Here is a 19114-nt window from a genome sequence, read left to right as displayed (position 1 = left end):
AGAGTAGAAAACCTATTCGTAATATGTAATTTTTCAATATTTTCAAATAATCCTTGTTCAGCTCATAGCTGCCAGATTAAAATAGTTTTTGATTTTTTGATATCAGATCACTCAATATGCCGGAGTACATACTCCTCCACACTATATTTTAAAAAGTTTTCAATAGATCAAAATAAAGGAAAACTTGGATTTTTGAGATTCAGTTTCTATAAACAATAGGCAATATACTTTATAAATATGCTGAGTTTTCCATAAATATCACCCAAATTTGAATAATCTTCCAGGATAAATCTTCTAAAATACTGTTCCGTGTCCTTACAAAACATCAAAACCCGTTGAATGTTTTCTAACCTCTGCTAGATGACAAAGTTTTAATTTAAAAATTTACATCAAGACGTAATTTATATAGTGAATTTTTTCATTCAAACATAAATAAGACATATTTACAGAAACATGTTTTAGTTATATACATAATTTTGAGCTTTCTAACTAAATATTTTTTATAATTTATAGTCCATGTCTAATCACTTTTCGGTTTGCAATGTTGTTGTTTCATTTATCACCCAATTGTTCGGCTATCCAATCAAGATGTTCTTCCTTATATCGCGGATCGGCCATAGTTAAAAGCGTTGACTTGGAGCTATAGTAATAGAAAACCGATGCTAAAAACAAAACAAAAAAATGTTATTAACTAAACTATATTTTTGAATTTTATTTTGTCTTACTTAAACGTTGAAGTACAGCCAAAGCATAAAGTCCCAAAGGCCATTGTTGGCCGCCTTCTGAACGTGGTGTGCGATACTGATAGATAATCCAAAAGTGTTCCGAGGCACACAAAAGGAAATATAGTGTAAGACTGGCCAAGAAGAGTTTGCAATTACGCAAAATAATGTGTGAGGCTCCCACTTGATAGACACAAGTTGAATGCAGGGCCAAGGCGAAAAGCAAATATTCCATTATAATTAAACTATCCTGGGTTCTAGACACACAAAAATAGTTTGAGTTAGTCACTCTAATTAGCATATTTTCCTTGATTTATACTTACACAAAGAAGAAAATGGAAGTTTGTATTTTATTTCCAGCTAACCAAGAGCCGAAAGCATTGAAAAACAAATCGGCAGCAAGTAAAGTGAATTGCAATAAAAGAAGCCAAGAATAACGACGTTGAGTTAACTTCATGTTGATCGAAATTTTAACTAATTTCTATGAATTTAGATTATATTTTCCAACTCTTTGTTATGCCCCAGTTGCCTGGTTAGAAAGGATTGTTATTCTTGCTGTTGTTGTGTTTGTGTCCTTCGTCCTTATGACGTCAAATACGCCTCCGCAAGCATGCGCTTTGCAAGTTGTTTAATAAAATCGAGAGAAAAGGTCAGCGAAAGTCCGATAGCGATAAATTATACGTGTGACTGTTCAAAAATTTACCTTAGATGGCTTGGTTAACAAATCTTCAGAATTTACACACAAAAAAAAAACCTTTTATGAACTAGACTGAATTAAAGGAAAATAAATTAAATGTAGGTATGAAGATGAAATATTGCCTGGAACCAATCTTGTTTAATTGATTAATAATTATGTTAATTTAATCAACTTTTTATTAATACAAGTTCATAATTGTTTTTTACAAATAGTTTTAATAATTACTATTGTACTAGAACAACTATAGTACTATGACTGATAAATAGCATTATTGGGGCATATTAAAGGGAATTATAATTAATAAAATAATGAGAAATAAAGAAATTCCAATACTTTGAGAAGAGTCTAAAACAAAAAGAAATACAAGGAAGAAAACAAATAAATAAACTTGTTCATTGACTAGAAAGATTCAGATTTAAAAATGACCTACTTTAACTCTTAATAATTATTAATAAATAAGAAGCTAGTGCATATTTCTGTTCATATTTTTCTTAAATTTACCTCATGAAGCCCTAACTCAATTAAATAATCTGTCATTCAGTTTTAAGTATTAAAAGAACTCCTAAAATAGAAAGAATCTTGAAATAGGAAGAATCTTAAAATAATTCTTTTTAAAAATTTTATAAATTAAAATGAAAATATTTAGTTTTGTTTTACTTTATTAATTGACATTTTAAAGTTTATGATATGGTTGGTTCTCTCGACCATATTTAGTTATGTTTTTAAATGCAAACAATCGATGATACATGCAATAATCAAGACATTAGTAGATAACACTGATTGAAAAACATTTTACAAAAAATTTCAATAGAAATTTGAAGCCTTTCTGTACTCTGTTTAGATTACGACCTTTTTGAAATTTCAATCAAACCATGCGCTTAAGAAGATTTGATATCAATCGTCTTATTTTCAAAGAATGAAAAAAAAATATTCAAAAATATTCAATATATGTATAAGAAGATTATTTTAAAGACATTACTATGTATAATGCTTTAAAATACGTACGTATAATAATGAATTAAGTGAAAATTTAATTTCGATATCCTAAGTAGAGCAAATTTCTTTTCTTACTCTTTTTTAATTTTGTTAATCTTTGATTGATAATATTCACCTACCTATTATACCATCTGGAAATCAAAATACAATACATAATCATATATCTCTCACATTTTATTTTTAATCATAGCGGGCTAATTCAAAAGGATATGGCCTTAGAAGATGTGATTTCTTCATTTTGGCTTGTCTGCGAAATCTTAAATAATATTGTTGATTCAACTCCGAAAAGTAATTGCTGGGCAGAAAGAGATTTGACCGATTTTTATCCAATTCAGATGCCAATGTGGGTCGGTCCAAGAACTGGAACAATAAGCCGGAAGACGATTCGGAGTCACTCGGATTTAAGGTCATCAGTAGAAAGAGTGTCACAAAAAACAATTCGTATTTGTCCATTTGAAATTTGTTTTTGGTTTTTTTTTTGTTATTTTTAAGTTAACCAACCGCCTCTTGTGCTCCTCTTAACACACAGAAAAGTTTCAACTGGACAGCAGTCTTTGGTTTTGTAAATTGTATTTGCTTTTCGATGGGATCAGCATTTATTTCGAATTTCATATGCCGTCTGCAGTTTTTCTTTCTCCGATTTCGGGTATAAAGTGGCTCACCGTCAATCGGTTAACCATCAGTCACTCATCAGTTGTCACTAATCCAATACAATTCCCAAAAATGGCTTTCAACATGGCTCAACTTCTCATTGTCGCCGCTCTGGCTGCTGCCGTTGCCGGTGAGGCATTCCAATTGCAGCCCACCCAGGGAATCCTGATCCCAGCTCCATTGGCCGAGAACATTCGTGTGTCCAGAGCTGCTTATGGTGGCGGTTACTCGGCACCAGCTGCTGCTTCATCTTACTCGGCTCCAGCTGCTCCATCGTACTCGGCTCCTGCTGCTGCTCCCGCTTACTCCGCACCAGCTGCTCCCGCTTACTCGGCTCCTGCTGCTCCTTCTTACTCTGCTCCAGCTGCTCCATCCTACTCGGCACCCGCTTCGGTCCCAGCTCCACCATGTCCAAAGAACTACTTGTTCAGCTGCCAGCCCTCATTGCAGCCTGTGCCATGCTCGGCTCCTGCTCCATCCTACGGATCCGCCGGTGCCTACTCCCAGTACGTGCCCCAATACGCTCCATTGGTCCGTGAATTGTTGTAAGCCTGAAATCATCTGAATATCGCTGAGACAACCTACTGAAATAAACTGCAAATCTATAAACAAATTTTACCTCTTGTGTTACATTATTTTGGGTTTTTTTTTTCCTTTTTCAGCGATTTTTTATAACAATAGTTGTAAAGAATGATATTCTTTATTTAAATTTATCGCTTTTGAACTTGGATCCAAAAGGTGTTTTACTGATTCGTTGAATATTGGGTTCTATTTTACTAAACTGGCTTATAAATGGAAACACATAAATAAAACAAACGGACTTCAAAAATAAGTTTCAATTATTATTTTTAAAATTCCATAATGTTTCCGGATCAAAAAACATCAAATCTCTGAGAAATAGGCAGATAAAAAACCATTTTTAAGAATTCTAATTTTTGTAGAATTAGGCAGAATCTTTTGTTTTAAAATGATCTTTTCTTTTAACATTTCAGATGAGAACCTAAAACGTCCAAAGCAGGATATGGAAAACCAAATAATTCACCACCGATTCTAGGGTCGTCAAAAAAAAGTGCTAATTACCTACTAAATAGTAGAAAAATTAAGGTATATAATGAGTTATTTCAAACAGATACAATCGTGAAGTAAGAAAAACTAATTGTAAGATTGAACTTTATAACAATCTAAGATTTAAAAAAGTTGATTCCCTTCAGAAAAGCTCATAAAATTGGCATTTGATGGATTGTAAGTTCAGTTTTAACGAGATTTTTTAGTATCATATATAGATGGACAAAACTCAGACTTAAAGATCAGACTACACTTTTTTAATAGATTATGATGTTTTGAGTCTCAATCATTAGTACAATGTGACATATGTTACAGAACACTTTACTCTGGTGTCTGAGTCTGGGGCACAGCCTATTTGGTCGGCCTGTGTAATCTATCAAAGCGAGTTCCATAACAAAAGTTTTCAGACTTTTTTAAAATTGGTTTCAGTTTCTTCGATAATTACACTTGCTACCTAAAAAAATTGCTTAGAAAATAAATATTTTTAGACGTGTTTTTCTTAAGTTTTCAGTTTATTATATATTGTCAGTGCTTTGATCTCTTAATAACCACAGGGTGAGCCCTTAGCACATGGCACTGGTTTTATGACGGCTTGACAGGAGAATACATAATTCTGTGGACAGGGAGGTGAAGGAATTCCAGTGGGTTTGGCAGGAGGCGCACTGTAGCTTGGTTGCTCTTCAGGTTCCTGTTCGTAGCTGCGGGCAAAGCCAAAAGGACGACCAAAACCACCTCGTCCAAAGCCTGGACGTCCACCAAAACCAGGTCCACCAAATCCAGGACCTCCTAAGCCAGGACCACCAAATCCGGGGCCACCGAAACCAGGACCTCCAAAACCTGGACCACCAAATCCGCCTGGACCATTTAAACTTTCATTGATTATAACCTCTTGAACGATTTGTTGTTGGCGAGTTGGACGTTTCAATTCGAAATCGGAACCTTCTAGCAGCAGACGCACTGGTATAAGATGATAGGTGGGCATAAGATTTCCACCACCGCAACCACCACCACACTGAGCCACTGAACTGCCCCAGCAGAAGAGGGAAAGTATAGTTAGATATTTCCACATGATGTCCAACAATCTTTAAACGTTCCAAGACTATGACTGAGCAAGCAACTGGCAATGGTCAGTTGGTTTTTATCATGGATGAGATTGTTTGGATGCCATTCGGAATCTAAAAAATGCAATGCACAGCGGAAACTCAACGAAATGAAGTCAGTACAAAACATAGATGCCATCAAGGTAACCCACCCATACAACCCACAATTGGGTTAGTTGGTCAATGGATGGCATGGAAATGCATGAAAATGGAACCGAAGTTGAAGTTCAAAGTGGAGAGACATATAATCCGCAAGTAAACCAAAACCAATCAGTCCACACATTCTGGACACATTCATTAACACGATTTGGGTGGTGTCGATGGTTTTGTTGTTGGCGGTGGCTTAGTGCAGGTTCAGAAACCCTCCATGAAACACGCTTAAGCCCCCTAACCAAGGTCAGCGGAAATTAGCATTGTGTAGGCTATCCAATCAACCATTTGATTGGATCCAGTTAGTAGTATCTGAGGGCGGGTGTATCGTATTACCCAACAATTTTTTTTTTTCTGCACTTTCTGCTTTTTCCGCTTTAGTTGTCGAATTTGACTTTTGTCGGATGCATTCGTAAGTACCATTAATTGTGTCGCAATCAATTCTTAATAAAAATAATAATTAAACAATATTTGTCTCTCTCTTTCTCTGCCTTGCCAACGACCTAAAGATTTTTAGGTTCAAAAACCTCATAAATTGAATAATATGCACAAATTTTGAAGAAGAAAAAAAGGTCTAACTTAAAAAAATGAAAAACTGTTTATCAAAGTGGTTTACTTTATTTTTGCTGATTCCATAATTTATAAAATTTGTAGGTGTCGCGAAAAGATTATATCAATTTGCAAAGTTTGCCGAAAATCTTTTGTATCATAATTGGGTTTTTAGTCGATCAAAATAAAGCAAATTATTAAATTGTCCATCTTTGCAAAACTAATTGCTTTATACCAACAATAATATGTATATTTATTTAAGTAACTGCAAAAATCTTAATTTTTTCTGTTGCTATGCGAGTAAATAAGTATATTGAATTGTAATATATTGTTGAAAATTTTTAATTGCTCATGATAAAAGATTAACATGAATAAATAAGAATTTAACTAGTTGAATTGTATACTTTGTTCAAAGTACTGACATTTAGTTAAACTATAACTATTATATGAAAGTCATACTTAAACAGTTTTGAGATTTAGAAAATTTCAGAAATTCAGTAAGTCTGGTCAGATTTACCATTTAGTATAGATAATAATATCCCTATACTAGAACAAAGAAGTTCCAAAATTATGTTCGTATGGAAATATGAAATAGTCTAAATCAAAAGCTTTATAATAAGTATGTAAGTGTGCATAAATATTTGTTTCGAGAAAACCGAATATTTTCCATAAAGAAGTCCAAAAAATTACAGAATTACGGATTCGCAAAGTTAAGGGTTTTTGAGGATTTTCAGAAATTTTGCAGTATTTAATAATTCCACATATTATTCTTAGACTGTATTTTGAGCAATTGTAAAATGTATATTAGTTTGAGTACATTTGGACATTTTTAAAAATCCTTAAATTTTGCAAACAATTTTATTGACCAAGTATTAACCTAATTTCAAAGGTTACATATTTTTATCGCAACTTCAAATACATACTTTAAATTGGCATCAAACACTTGAAAATACACATTATTTATTACAGATGTTTAAACAGAATCATAATTATGATTTTTTCTGTAAAAATGTGCAAAAATATTATTTTTGAGATTTCAATCTTACTTAAAAGACCACTTTCTTCTAGGAATAATATATAGGTACCTAATAAATTCATTAAATCGGTAAAAAAAATTTCGAAATTCCCAGAAAGGGTTTTGGTAAATTTTCAGAAATTATTCAATCAATTTTCAACCTTAACTTCTTGAGCCCCCAGAGGCTTGTCTCTCATAAGTCAGGCCTTTATAATAGGGCAAAGGTTCTCCCTTTAATCCAGCCAATACTTATTTCAACATCTGTATCAGATTATGAACCTTTTTGTATTCCTAGACAAATTAGTTAAAGTAAGCAAATAATTGCCTCAAATGTGGTCTATTTTACTTACTATATGTATCAAAAACCAAAGTATTGCCGATTATCTCAATGTTAAAGTGTGACAAGGAAGAGCATCGTGGCTAAACGCCAATGACAATCGAAATGATCTAAAAAGGAATGGTTAAGTCTTGTCTCCAGAACTTGTAACTTGAAGATCTTTAATCGGTTTTCTCGTTTTATTAAGTTATGACAATCAAAATAGAATATGTCATATTAGTTCAACGCATTAACTATGTAGCAAGATACCTATTCCATATTTGATACTCTATAAAAGAAAGTCAGTAATATCCGAGCTAATATGGAACAGAAAAAGTATAATATATTGAAGTTTAAAATTTTTGATTTGAAGAATCAGTATAGAATTCTCAATAAATTTTTAAGTAAATGTGAAATATATAAATAATATTTTTAACTTAGAAAACCATTAAGTTAATTTTAAAAGACTTAAAGACTGATATGATATCAATGATTGTCAATATAAATAGACTGATATATTCAATGATTGTTTTTAGGGGCACGATATGTCTATATAGGCACTATATAGTGTACTTTGTTTATTCGCACTGATTTCAAATGTTGTAAAATCATTAGTCAATGTGTTTTTTTTCTATCAAGCACTGAGAAATGTTTTTGGTTTGTTTGGTTATCTGTAACAAGCAAAAAGTCAATAATAATATAATAAAACAGTTTTTGGTTTGTTTGTTTTTTGCTTTTTTAATTTGCAATAAATATTTTTTTGTACATTTTCTGTCTAGCAAAGATTTTGGTTCTCAGCAATGGCATTCAAGTTCCGGGACAAATGATCGAATTGTTGGCTGATCCTTTTAGTATTGGTAGCCGAAGGTCTGGGGGACGTAGGCGGCGCCGTAGATCTGTTGCTGATGCTGTGGGACACCGTAGTTGGGGGCAATGTAGGAGGCCACTGGAGAGGAGTAGGCACCGGCGGGAGAGCCATAGCTGGGAGCTGGGGCGCTGCATGGAACTGGGGCCAAATTAGGCTGGCAGCTGAACAGATAGTTCTTGGGGCATGGTGGAGCTGGGATGCTGGAGGCACCATAGCCGCCGGAGCTGCCGCCACCGTAAGCGGACTTGCGGAAGCGGGTCAGATCACCATAGCCCTCAGCTTCGGATTCTTGGCCGGCAACAGCTGCTCCAGTGTTGGAGGTGGTGATGGCAGCAGATCCTCCATTGGTGGGTGTGGCCAAGGCGGTGGCGGCAAGAGCGATGATGGCAAAGCACACGAAGGATTTCATCTTGATAGATTTGGGTTTTTTGGTGTTTTGGAAGCTGATTGGAGCTGTTTGAAGTTACCAAAGGTGACTGATGCCATTCTCAGTCGAATGTCTAGTTTATATAGCTAATCGTTTTGCCTAGTTAGCACAAGTCGTTGTACCATTTCTTCTTCATTTTGCGCTCTCAGCCCAAAAAGAAAAAAAGAAATGGCCAACAAATTGTTGACTTGGTTAAAAATTCATCGTCAGCTTTTTGGGGTCATCGTGAATCAAAAAGACGTTTAGGTTGACAAAAATCACAACTTTGCTCGCCCCATTGGATGCCAAGTGGGTGGTACTTTAAAATGTCGATGTGATTTTAGAAAGTTATGTGGCCTGATTAATACTCACACCCAAAAAAATAAAGAAAATGTCAATTGCACTCACCCGAATTAGAGCATTCAACTTAGGAAATATTTTATAAATTTAAAATTTGTTATTGTTACATGTGAAATATTGATTATAATATATCGATATTATTTTAATAGTCCTTACGTAAATATTAAAGGACATTAAATAGATTTAAGTTATAGAAGAAAAACTAAAACATAATTTCAAATTTCAAACCAATTGAATTGTTTTTTAAGAGGTCTGAAACTCCCAATTAAAAAGGACATTCCCTGATATGTAAAAGGAATAATTAAATGGCTGTATTTTTCTCTCAGCGCTGAATTGTCCTGAATTAAAATGCAGAAAATAATTCAGACTCTTCTTTGCATGTACCTATGTATTTTATTTATTTGTCATCCTTGTCAAGTGATCTCATAGGATATTTTTTATTTAAAGCAGAAAGAAGAAGAGACATCATCGTTATCTCAGATTTTGGATATATTAAGATTTCTTTATATTATTTGTTTAAGAATTTTGAAATTTCTACCACTGTATTTACATTAACATGGTCCAAAAGCTTCTGTTATATGGCTCATGAAGAGTTTTAAACTCACGAAACCGAAATACAAAAATGACTTCTTTCTGCAAATCGAAGAGGAGAAGACCTTATTTTCCATACTCCACACCACATGATATTGAGTATTGGAGTCTTGTACAATCTGCAATTGGGTAGATCAAACAATATTTAAAAATTTAATACTTTTATACTCACAGTGAGTCTTAATTTTGACGAAATCAATAACCGGTGTACTTTCACTTGAATAAGAAAAGACATTTGCATACATTTTTAAACTCACTAACTAAAATACAAATTCGATTTTTCATACCTTTTTTATTCTTAAACCTAGAAAAAACATTAGACCACGCTTGGACTCCATATGGAAAAGAAAAGAATTAAGAAACATTGCGATTGACTTAATGCAATTTCAATATTTAATCTACTTTGCATAACCAGCATCTTTAATAAATTATGTTGATAAATTAATGATTAAGATTATTTTGGAATAAACCTATGATGTACAATCAAAAATCTAAAATTTAGATTCCATGTAATTCATGCTATGATAAACTTTAAGAGAAGAGAACTAAATATCATAAAATTTGTAAAAATATATCCAAAGTTTTAGGAGAAAGGTTGGATATGTCTATTCATTCATAAGAACAAACATACTCAGAAAATCAACATATTTTATTCTAGATATGAACGATTATTTATAATTTTTAGTCTTTTAGAATGTTATATATTAGCAAAATATTGAGTCAACATTTGTCATTTAAAATTTAAGAACTCTTCCAATTTAATGTTTATACATACATATGTACATATGTATCCAAAAATAAGATCCATAGATACAAATTGAATAAACGGACCCTTGATATTTGTTCTTCTGGAATTATCTTTCTACTAATGTGGTTGAGTTCGTTTGAAAGTTGACTAAGCTGATTCTGATAGAAGCAAATAAAAGTACTACCTAAAACCATAAATCATACAGACCTATTTAATTTTTTGTTGAAAAAATATTAATCAAAAAAAGTATCAGAAGATCTCATTTCCAAATCTACCAAAAATACGTATCTACATACATATCTATCATGTATATACCAAATTGCAGAAATTAAAATTTAAAAATAAATAGGTACATAATTTTGCGTTTTTGGATAGCGCCCAATTTTGGCCTTCGTAGACTTTGTGTAAAAAAGAATAAAAATTGATTATAGATATAGAAAAGTTATTTACGTTCAAACAAAATGTATTTTACATTTTTCACACGACCAAAACTTGAGATTTTTATAATGGGCATATCGCCCACGCCTTTCGCCTTTTTCGTCCATTGCATTTCTAGAGATCCATCGACAAACCGAATTCTATGTAGATAAATTTTAAATATAATCAAATGCCAACGACCCACATTTATGTCTATGTTATATATAAATTTGGAAACTGTAACAACACAAATGAAAATTTCCACCAGCAATTTTTCTCAGAACATAGAAACAAACAGACACATCAAACAGACCCACACAGTGGCCAAAGTCTTGAGTGGCTGCTCTGACACCACTGGCAATGCTAGCTAGCACCACCATCAACCACACAGACTGACTGACTCACCCAGACCCTTACTCACTCCACGAATTTGTGGTAAAGAAATCGAAATAGACATTTTGCTCAATATAAGAGAGATTGCTTCTTCACTTTGTTCGTCACTTGTCGACCTCAAAGCCCCGGCCCAGGAATGCCCCGAAGGGAATTTATAACGAATTTTCAAATACACTTGCACTAAGGGTTTTATTTGATTTGATTTGATTTACTTGATAACTAAATGTTCCTTGATAAAACCTTTCTATGGAAGGATCCTTGGAAGGGAGTCTCGGGGATCTGAAAAATAATAAATATCGAATAATTTTTTACTTATTCGCTTGTCTTTACGGCAAACTAGTGAATCTTTAAAGTAGTCAGGTAATTTTGATTAATCCTCAAGCTGCCAAAATAATCCACTCGAAAATTACTGAATTTTCTAAACCAAAAGTCATAATTTTTTGATCGAATATCCCTCGAAAATGTTTTTTAGATACATTTATCCGTGTAATGTTATTTGCAATAAACTCTGAATGATTTTGTAAAATGATGTCTTTTTGATGTTTAAGCCGATCTGGAATTACTCTTATAAGTACGTAGTAGGTAATAACCTTTTATTAAAAGCATTTTGTATTCCTGCCTTATTCAGATTGAATGATTATTTGATAGATAGAACGTGGATAATAGACTATGTTTATTCGAAATACACCTCCCAAATTTGAATATAAGGAAACAAGAATTTTATTTAGATTATTATTTTACTTGGAGATCTCAATGTAAACTAACTTTGTTACTTTTTAAAAGAATTATTTCTTGACTGTGACCAATTTGAAGCAGATTGGATAACTATGTTTATTATATATGTACCTGCCATTAAAGCGATCAAAAGTACAAGTAAATTGGCCCATAATCCTTGTAGATTTTATCTAAATCAATTGACATATAGTTGTCATTTAGACAAATGACAAATTTGAATTCCATATTGATCATAATACTCCTTCTTGGAAGAGTCCTGTCTTTTCTTGTTAGTTTAACTTTTTATATAAAAAGTTTTGAAAAGAGGATTTTGGTTACATTAATATTTATAATAAAAATAAACTTTGGAACCATTCGCCAACTGCATACTCAGACACATTCATCATTATAATTTGGTCAGTCATAAACTTTTTTCGTGCTGATTCAATTGGAATGTAAGCTAAACTTAACTTTAAAGTTATGTTAACTGTATCAACTTGCCTATGTCTGACAAAAGATTATGTTGTTTTTGGATTTATTTAATTTAAAAATTTGATAAGTTAGACAAAATTGACCAAACACTTTGATACCAATTGTGAAATATCATTACTTTGGGGATTTTCGCAGTAATTTTTTTAAACGCAAAAAATAGGTATTTAAGTTTGAAAAAGTGTTTCAAAATTTATTTAATCTGTAAGTCAGTAGCGTAATTAGACCTAAGAAAGTGACGATTGGAATGGATAATATTGGGGGAAACAATCGGTTTTGGATTGGATAAGTATATTAAAATTTTTGACTTGTTAATACCAAATTATAACAAGAAACATAACTAATACAAAACAATAATTTTTAAATCTATGTGTAAGTTAAAAAGTGAGCTTAATTTCTTAAGGATTCTATATGTTCTTATTTGTTATTTTCTTTAAGATTTATTATAGTAATCTAGCTTAAAATTTGACTTTCGTCTTCTAGACTTTTTTCGTGGAACTTAGAAATATGCTTGGTGTCTTATTCAGAGCCAAGTTTTGAAAAGAATAAAGAGTGTGATCCAAGTGATCCGGGTGTTTCATAATTCAAATACCTGATCAATTTTTAATGTTTCTTTTTTATTAAGAATCAGGTCTCAATATTGTACTGTCACTGATGCAAAAAGGTTCATCATCCTATAGGTGGACCATTTTTATTGTGTTTGATTTAGCTTTTTTTCAATTGAAACCCTTCCAGAAAGTTTTTATAGATTCATTCATAGGCATAATTCAGCTTATTTTCCCAAGCTGATTAATCTGAACCTCTCTGACCTATGTATTAAAAGACTTTGAACTATCATCTATTAATTATTGTACTACTTTGTTTTATATGAATCCAATGAAATGGAGTTGACTGAGTTAATAGTCGCGAGTTCTATCTTTACTTAGTGCAAACTTTTATCGTATTTTAATTAGCTTGAGTTATTCCATTTCTGCCATTCGATTTCAATCGCTTGGGCGAAAGGTGGTACAGTAACGAAATCTTAAAGATTTGTCAGACAAGTCACAAAAATTTCCATTCCGAGATTTATGATTTATTTTTTTGGAAATTTCGTTCCAGACCAAAACATAAAATTGTCAACCTAAGCAAGAAATTTCTATTGCTTGCATTTCTTTCAATATTTCATTATTCAGTCTATAGATAGATCAATTTTCAAAAGTCATTGCCGCCTCCAATGGCCAATGGTGACATTGACGTTATTTTTAGGGGATCCCGTTTTCGGTTGCAAGAGCCCCAACTCAGAGAAAGAAATAGGGAGACAAGAGCATAGAGGGCAGATGTTTCATTCTTGATGGTGGCGTTGTTTTTGTTTATGTTCTGTTAAATTTTTTATGATCCGCAGTTTTCTTGTTCACTCAATTGAGCTCAACAGCTTGAAGGAGGCGCCTCACTTCTGGAAAAATCTGTGTGGGGTAGTTTTTGAAGCGCAACCAACACGATCTGCTATCTTAAGAGGATTGAAAGTGAAGAATTCAGTACACACTTCTTCTGATATTCTTGACCAAACTAACCATAAAGATTGCTTCATTTCCCAGAGATCACACACGACTAACCGCTAATTTATTAATCATATTTCATACGCTCACTCAACAAGCAATTAGAGATTATGTAAACTAGCCACACGTCACGCTTCCTACATATCTATGTATGTACGTTGGACTTCCATATGCAGAGCAGACCCCGATCATCACCAAGAAGAGATGGTAATGGAGTGGAGTGAAGTGCGTGCCACATGCAAAGTGTAGCAAACAAAAAGCAAAACTCACACATTAACAATGTAAAAAAGAGAGAGAGAAAAAAACTAAAGGCTGTACCCAGACAAAAGACTGCAACAGGCAAACGCCACTTCCACTTTCACTTGGTCATGGTCATGGTCATGGACTACTATCTCATTATGCGATATATCGCCACCCTGTCTTGGTGCCTGGCTGCCTGCCTGGCTGATTGTTACCCGCATAGGAAATGTCTGTGTTTATCTTGAGCAATGTGTTATGGGATTTTGAATTTGAAAATGAAAACAGAAATCGAGACTAAAACGTCGACCAACTGACTGACTGACTTTGCCCAGATCAAATTCTTAACGACGACTCGTCGTCATATGGGATCGCAAAAGATATAAAACGCTTGACAGGAAGAGGTTAAGGGGAGGCAAGCGATAACTGCATATGTGAGTCCAATAATGGATCATGAACAAAATACTTATGTATTATGAATATGTATGTATGTACATATATTTACTTGCACATGTTGATAACTCTGGCAACGGAAATCGCCTTGGTCGCATTCTGTTGCACACAACTGTACGAATCAATAGGATAAGAGAAAGAAAAAGATTACCGACTGATAATCCATATGGTTTAGTTTCTTCAGAGAAATGGCCTGGGATTTTGTCCACCAAATGGCAACGGCTGTTGCAATAACATAGAGAAACAACTGTGAAAACAAATATTAGTTACCATTTCAGTTCAAAATGAAGTCAAGAAATCTATTTTAGGGGCACAGCAATTCATTTATTATCGTATTGGGTTGTAATTTATTATAAATCCATTCAATATTTGAGAAGAAAAATCTCAAATTTGTAAATTTTTAAATTTAAATCACATTTATAAAATATTCCCAATTAAGTTCCTTTAGAGGTTTACTTAAACAGTGACAATTTAAAATTAACAACACGAAGAACCCCTTCAGCAGATATTTGAGTTTATCTCCAAACAAACTTTCCATAAAATGGTTTATAGGTTGATTGTCGTTAATTTTCAATTTGATATAAAGTTGGCAAATATTTTCTTATTTCTAATTAACAATTACGAATGTTCAATTGATTTGCACATTGGCACTTCTTAAAAAATTTAGGCATTTTCCAAAACAAAATTTATTTATTTCCAAGAAAAATAATTTTATAATGTTTTAGGAAAAGAATTATTGGTACTGATCGGCCACCTTATCAAGCTTTAAATCTGGCAAATAATAAACAACTTGTTTTTAGATGTACTTTGATTAGGAGTAATGTAATTTACAGTTTTTATTTGTTCTTTAACACATTTTATTTAATTTTTTATAAGTAATTTGATATTAACAAATTAATAGAGCCTGGAGGCTCTGAGGTATTCAAGAAAACAAAAAACTTACAATTTTCGAGGTGAATTTACTTCACATCGAAAAATATAATTTTTCATCATAATCAGATTATTTCAAAAAAATTTTTCTATAAATCTTGTCAACATTCAAAGGGGTGTTTTTCGAAAAGTAATAAACTAATTTTGTATGTTGTATTATTTATCGTTTCGGTGATTATTCTAGTTTTTAACCTGCCTAAAATTAACAGAGCTGGAATTAATCTACAATGTGTCAAAAACGCTATTTAGGTTAACCAAATTACCCTAAAAACTCATAAAAATCGGTCTTTGCCGCAAATAAGCTCAAAGGGCTTCTAAATGTATATATGTATGTTTCTAAGTTCCTTAAGTGAATAAATCATATATAAAAACCTAAAAGTTAGTTTCAAAACAAAAGAAACAAAACATTCTTTAAATTGAAGATTGTTTTTTCAAGTTTTTAGTGTGATATTTCCATATACTACAATCTAGTATTAGAAAAGCTGTCGAATATTATATTAAGGCTCTAATATCGACTTAAGAATTCCACAAGATATTCTCATTATACTTATTGTTAGCCTAATTTAATAATAATAAAAAACATTTTTCGGATATGATTGAACTCTTGAAATTTAGAGTCCAACGGTATTGGATTATACCTATTATCGCTGAAAACCCCAAATTTTATTTCACTGAAAAGTTTCAATTATTTCTATTTGATAAAGTATACCAAAATGATTTTTCGTAAGAAGTAAGCAATAAAAAACACTTGAGAAGGAATATAGTCATATGATGCCTATGAATCACTAATAATAATCTGCACAAATACAATAGGTACATATGGCTATTAAAAGTTATTCATACTCAAATAAAAATAGGTAGGTACGATCATTCATTTCTAAAAACAATATTTTGATAGCTCTACAACTTTTGTTAAATTTTATATCATTTCATTTCAAATGAAACAAGGGTATAAAAATAAGGAATTAACCAGGGATTTTTGTAATCTTAATCTTAAAGCTCTTGTGGATTTTAACTTTTTCAACAACAGCAAACATCAAACAAAGGTAACATTCCGTTTTGAAATCTGAATGTAAACGGAAATTATATTGTTCAAATTATTTGGCGATAATTTGTATATTAATTAACATTTATTATAGTCAGCTGGAAAGAAGTTAAAAACAACTATAACAAAATTGTCAAAAAATACTAAATGTAACGGCAATAAAAACAATTTAACCATAAGCTTACCACAAATAAATGAGAAAATTTAAAGCTCAATGACCATGAGTAAACACCCAATGCCTCCTTTTGGTAGACTGCCTCCTAATCCTTCCAGCTGAGTTCAACTACAGCATTCGGAAGTAGAAAAGGCAGGTAAGGGGATAATCAGATCGGTGGAACCTATGCAGGCTTTCGATAGTTTTGAGACCCCATATACTAAAAGTAAGCGGTTTGGTCTTCACTTTTAAGTGTAATAAGTCTATATAGAGTCAACCGAAGCCAAAAATAAGAGCTAAAAGAAAAAGTTATCCACTGAAAGTAAATAAATTTCATTGCAATCCCCCCCTTGGAACCCATTTAAAAGGCAAGCATCAGTAGATAGTTTTTATTTACAGTATATCGAATGAATCACTAGAATCTATTTTGATCGGCCAGGCTTAGGCGGTAATGGTATTCGTCGAAGAGCTCAGGAGCCACTCGATAGGGTTGATCGATGAGAGATAAACGTATGGGCGTCTGGCACGAGGGCGTGGCATAGCTGGGAGTGGCTGGAGGTGGCGGAACGGGTGCAGCGGCGTAAGATGGAGCTGGTGGTGGAGCTTCATAAGCAGGTAATGCAGGCTTTTGATAGTTGCAAACAGGGACACCCAAGACAGGTAAATAACTACCACAAGTGGGTGCAGGTGGAGCAGGAGCCGGTGGGGCATAAGCAGTTGGCGGTGCTTGATAGATAGGTGAAGGGGATGGTGCAGCTGGCTGATAGTTTTGTTCTTGCACATCCACTTTGCTTGGGGACGGAGCCGATAGATATATTATGGGTTGATAGACAATTTGTGGGGGTTGAGGTGAGCCACCATAAGATTTGGCAGGTTGAGCGTAATCATCCCCTTTGCCATAGCTCTCGGAAGCAGGAGGAGCAGGTGAATCATAGACTGGAGCAGGCTCTTCGTAAGCAGCTGGAGGTGGTGCAGGAGCATTGTAAGAAGATTCCTTTGGCTTATAATCCGCAGCAGGTGGTGATGGTGCTACATAGCTATCCGAAGGTGGTGGAGCCACATAACTATCCTTTGCCGGGGCGGGTGCTACATAGCTATCCTGAGCTGGCGGTGGGGCCACATAACCAGCATCTCCATCTCCTGGACCATCATAGGCCGGATTAGGTGTGTCATAATTAGCTGGCGCCACAGCTGGCGGTGGTTGTGGTGGTCCTCCATAGCCACCATCGGCTCCGTAACCAGGCTGCTGTTGTTGTTGTTGTCCACAGTTGCCATTGCATTGGCCGGAACAAGTATTACCAAAAAGATCGGGTAATTTCTTAAACAATTTAATTTGTTTAAATGGATCTATGTTCTGCAATCCATTGCAATTGTTATTAAATGGTGGTGCCAATACCGGGAGTGGGGCAGCAGGAGGAGGTGGATACACATTGTTGTTATTATTGTTGTTGTTGCAGCAATTGTTCTGGGCAAACAAATCATCCCACCACTTCCAGAGCGAACGATTCGTACGTTTCAGCTCATCATTGGGACCCACAGATCGTCCGGCATCCGCCATCAGGTAATACATAGGTTGTCCCGGTGTCAGGGCAATGCTATTCGACATGCCCATCTCTTGTATGCCACCAGCCAAGGCAAGAAGCCCCATCAGACAGAGGGCCGTAGGGCCCAACCAATAATTGTTGTACATCTTTGGCGTCTTTCTTTGTAACTTTAACCTCACGACGCGAATTGTCAATTGCAACTATTCGAGCAAATGGCTCCGATTGCAAGAAACCACAAAACCACTGCACCACCAACTGTTCAAAGACCAAAAAGTAAATTGACAAAAACGAAAGCGAACAATAAAAAATTAAAAGGAAACTAAAAGGTCAGCTAAAAAATATATTTTTTTAGGTTTCTGATCGGGTATTTATGAATTGGTAAGTAGATTGACATTTTTTTTTTATGAAAGTGAAAAAAGTAAGCAATTTACCAATGAATATTGCTTAATAAACTAAATAAAAGGTTTTAAATCTTATCTAATCGTTAAAATAAGACTTGAATCTTAATTGAAGTTCCTTTAGCCTATTACTCTTTCGTACACTTTTAGGCCTGATTAGAAACATTTCTCCACTTAGGATTTTTCCCAGACAAATTCCAAATACATTTTTTTACTTCATTCGCTTTAGAACCCTTTGTTTTTTTGTCAATTTTTACGTAAAAGTTTTTAATCTTCTAATTTTCAAAACGAGATGATAGTTCAAAGGATTTGCATTTGAAAACTATTCGAAAACAAGAACAGATCTTTAAATTTATATGTGTAAGAGTCTCCCAAGTGAGCACCATAGAAAAATAATGGCTAATTTTTTACTCGAAAGTACCTAGTTTGCCTTTTGAATAAAAAAAATAGCCACTATGTACCTAAATAAATAAAGAAAAATTATTATCAACCGTTTCCTATGATAAAATAGTATTATTACATTTTGTTTGACGTTTTTTTACGCTACTTTCAGCTGTTATTCACAACTAGT

The 19114-nt window shown here is 33.5% G+C and overlaps 5 protein-coding genes across 5 annotated transcripts; 1 reads left to right on the top strand and 4 right to left on the bottom strand.

The window, feature by feature from the left end:
• Window positions 1-467: 467 nt before the first annotated feature.
• On the bottom strand, window positions 468-1271 carry LOC6642751 (transmembrane protein 138). Its single transcript, XM_002065328.4, has 3 exons — window positions 1046-1271; window positions 726-979; window positions 468-662 (listed from the first exon to the last, which is right to left on the bottom strand). The coding sequence occupies exons 1-3, from the start codon at window positions 1177-1179 to the stop codon at window positions 553-555; spliced, it is 498 nt and encodes a 165-aa protein (XP_002065364.1). The 5' UTR covers window positions 1180-1271; the 3' UTR covers window positions 468-552.
• A 1810-nt stretch (window positions 1272-3081) lies between these two features.
• Window positions 3082-3679, top strand: LOC6642749 (vitelline membrane protein Vm26Ab). The gene has a single exon (XM_002065326.3). The coding sequence runs from the start codon at window positions 3139-3141 to the stop codon at window positions 3613-3615; it is 477 nt and encodes a 158-aa protein (XP_002065362.1). The 5' UTR covers window positions 3082-3138; the 3' UTR covers window positions 3616-3679.
• A 943-nt stretch (window positions 3680-4622) lies between these two features.
• LOC6642748 (myosin heavy chain IB) lies at window positions 4623-5225 on the bottom strand. Its single transcript, XM_002065325.3, has one exon. It carries the CDS (start codon window positions 5198-5200, stop codon window positions 4673-4675), a length of 528 nt encoding a protein of 175 aa, XP_002065361.1. The 5' UTR covers window positions 5201-5225; the 3' UTR covers window positions 4623-4672.
• A 2754-nt stretch (window positions 5226-7979) lies between these two features.
• On the bottom strand, window positions 7980-8619 carry LOC6642747 (vitelline membrane protein Vm26Aa). The gene has a single exon (XM_002065324.4). The coding sequence runs from the start codon at window positions 8536-8538 to the stop codon at window positions 8110-8112; it is 429 nt and encodes a 142-aa protein (XP_002065360.1). The 5' UTR covers window positions 8539-8619; the 3' UTR covers window positions 7980-8109.
• An 8357-nt stretch (window positions 8620-16976) lies between these two features.
• Window positions 16977-18404, bottom strand: LOC6642241 (leucine-rich repeat extensin-like protein 3). The gene has a single exon (XM_002065323.4). The coding sequence runs from the start codon at window positions 18289-18291 to the stop codon at window positions 17017-17019; it is 1275 nt and encodes a 424-aa protein (XP_002065359.1). The 5' UTR covers window positions 18292-18404; the 3' UTR covers window positions 16977-17016.
• Between the last annotated feature and the right edge of the window lie 710 nt (window positions 18405-19114).

The sequence above is a fragment of the Drosophila willistoni genome (assembly GCF_018902025.1).
Source record: "Drosophila willistoni isolate 14030-0811.24 chromosome 2R unlocalized genomic scaffold, UCI_dwil_1.1 Seg167, whole genome shotgun sequence".
In the NCBI taxonomy this organism is placed as follows: domain Eukaryota; kingdom Metazoa; phylum Arthropoda; class Insecta; order Diptera; family Drosophilidae; genus Drosophila; species Drosophila willistoni.
This window is presented reverse-complemented; position numbering and strand designations above follow the sequence as displayed.

Bases quoted from the DNA above. Each gene is read 5' to 3' on its own strand.
- LOC6642748 (XM_002065325.3), bottom strand. From the start codon at position 5,200: ATGTGGAAATATCTAACTATACTTTCCCTCTTCTGCTGGGGCAGTTCA.
- LOC6642747 (XM_002065324.4), bottom strand. From the start codon at position 8,538: ATGAAATCCTTCGTGTGCTTTGCCATCATCGCTCTTGCCGCCACCGCC.
- LOC6642241 (XM_002065323.4), bottom strand. From the start codon at position 18,291: ATGTACAACAATTATTGGTTGGGCCCTACGGCCCTCTGTCTGATGGGG.
- LOC6642749 (XM_002065326.3), top strand. From the start codon at position 3,139: ATGGCTTTCAACATGGCTCAACTTCTCATTGTCGCCGCTCTGGCTGCT.
- LOC6642751 (XM_002065328.4), bottom strand. From the start codon at position 1,179: ATGAAGTTAACTCAACGTCGTTATTCTTGGCTTCTTTTATTGCAATTC. The intron at 980-1,045 runs GTAAGTATAAAT...TTGTGTGTCTAG, and splicing joins ACTTCCATTTTCTTCTTTGT to AACCCAGGATAGTTTAATTA. The intron at 663-725 runs GTAAGACAAAAT...TTTTGTTTTTAG, and splicing joins GGCTGTACTTCAACGTTTAA to CATCGGTTTTCTATTACTAT.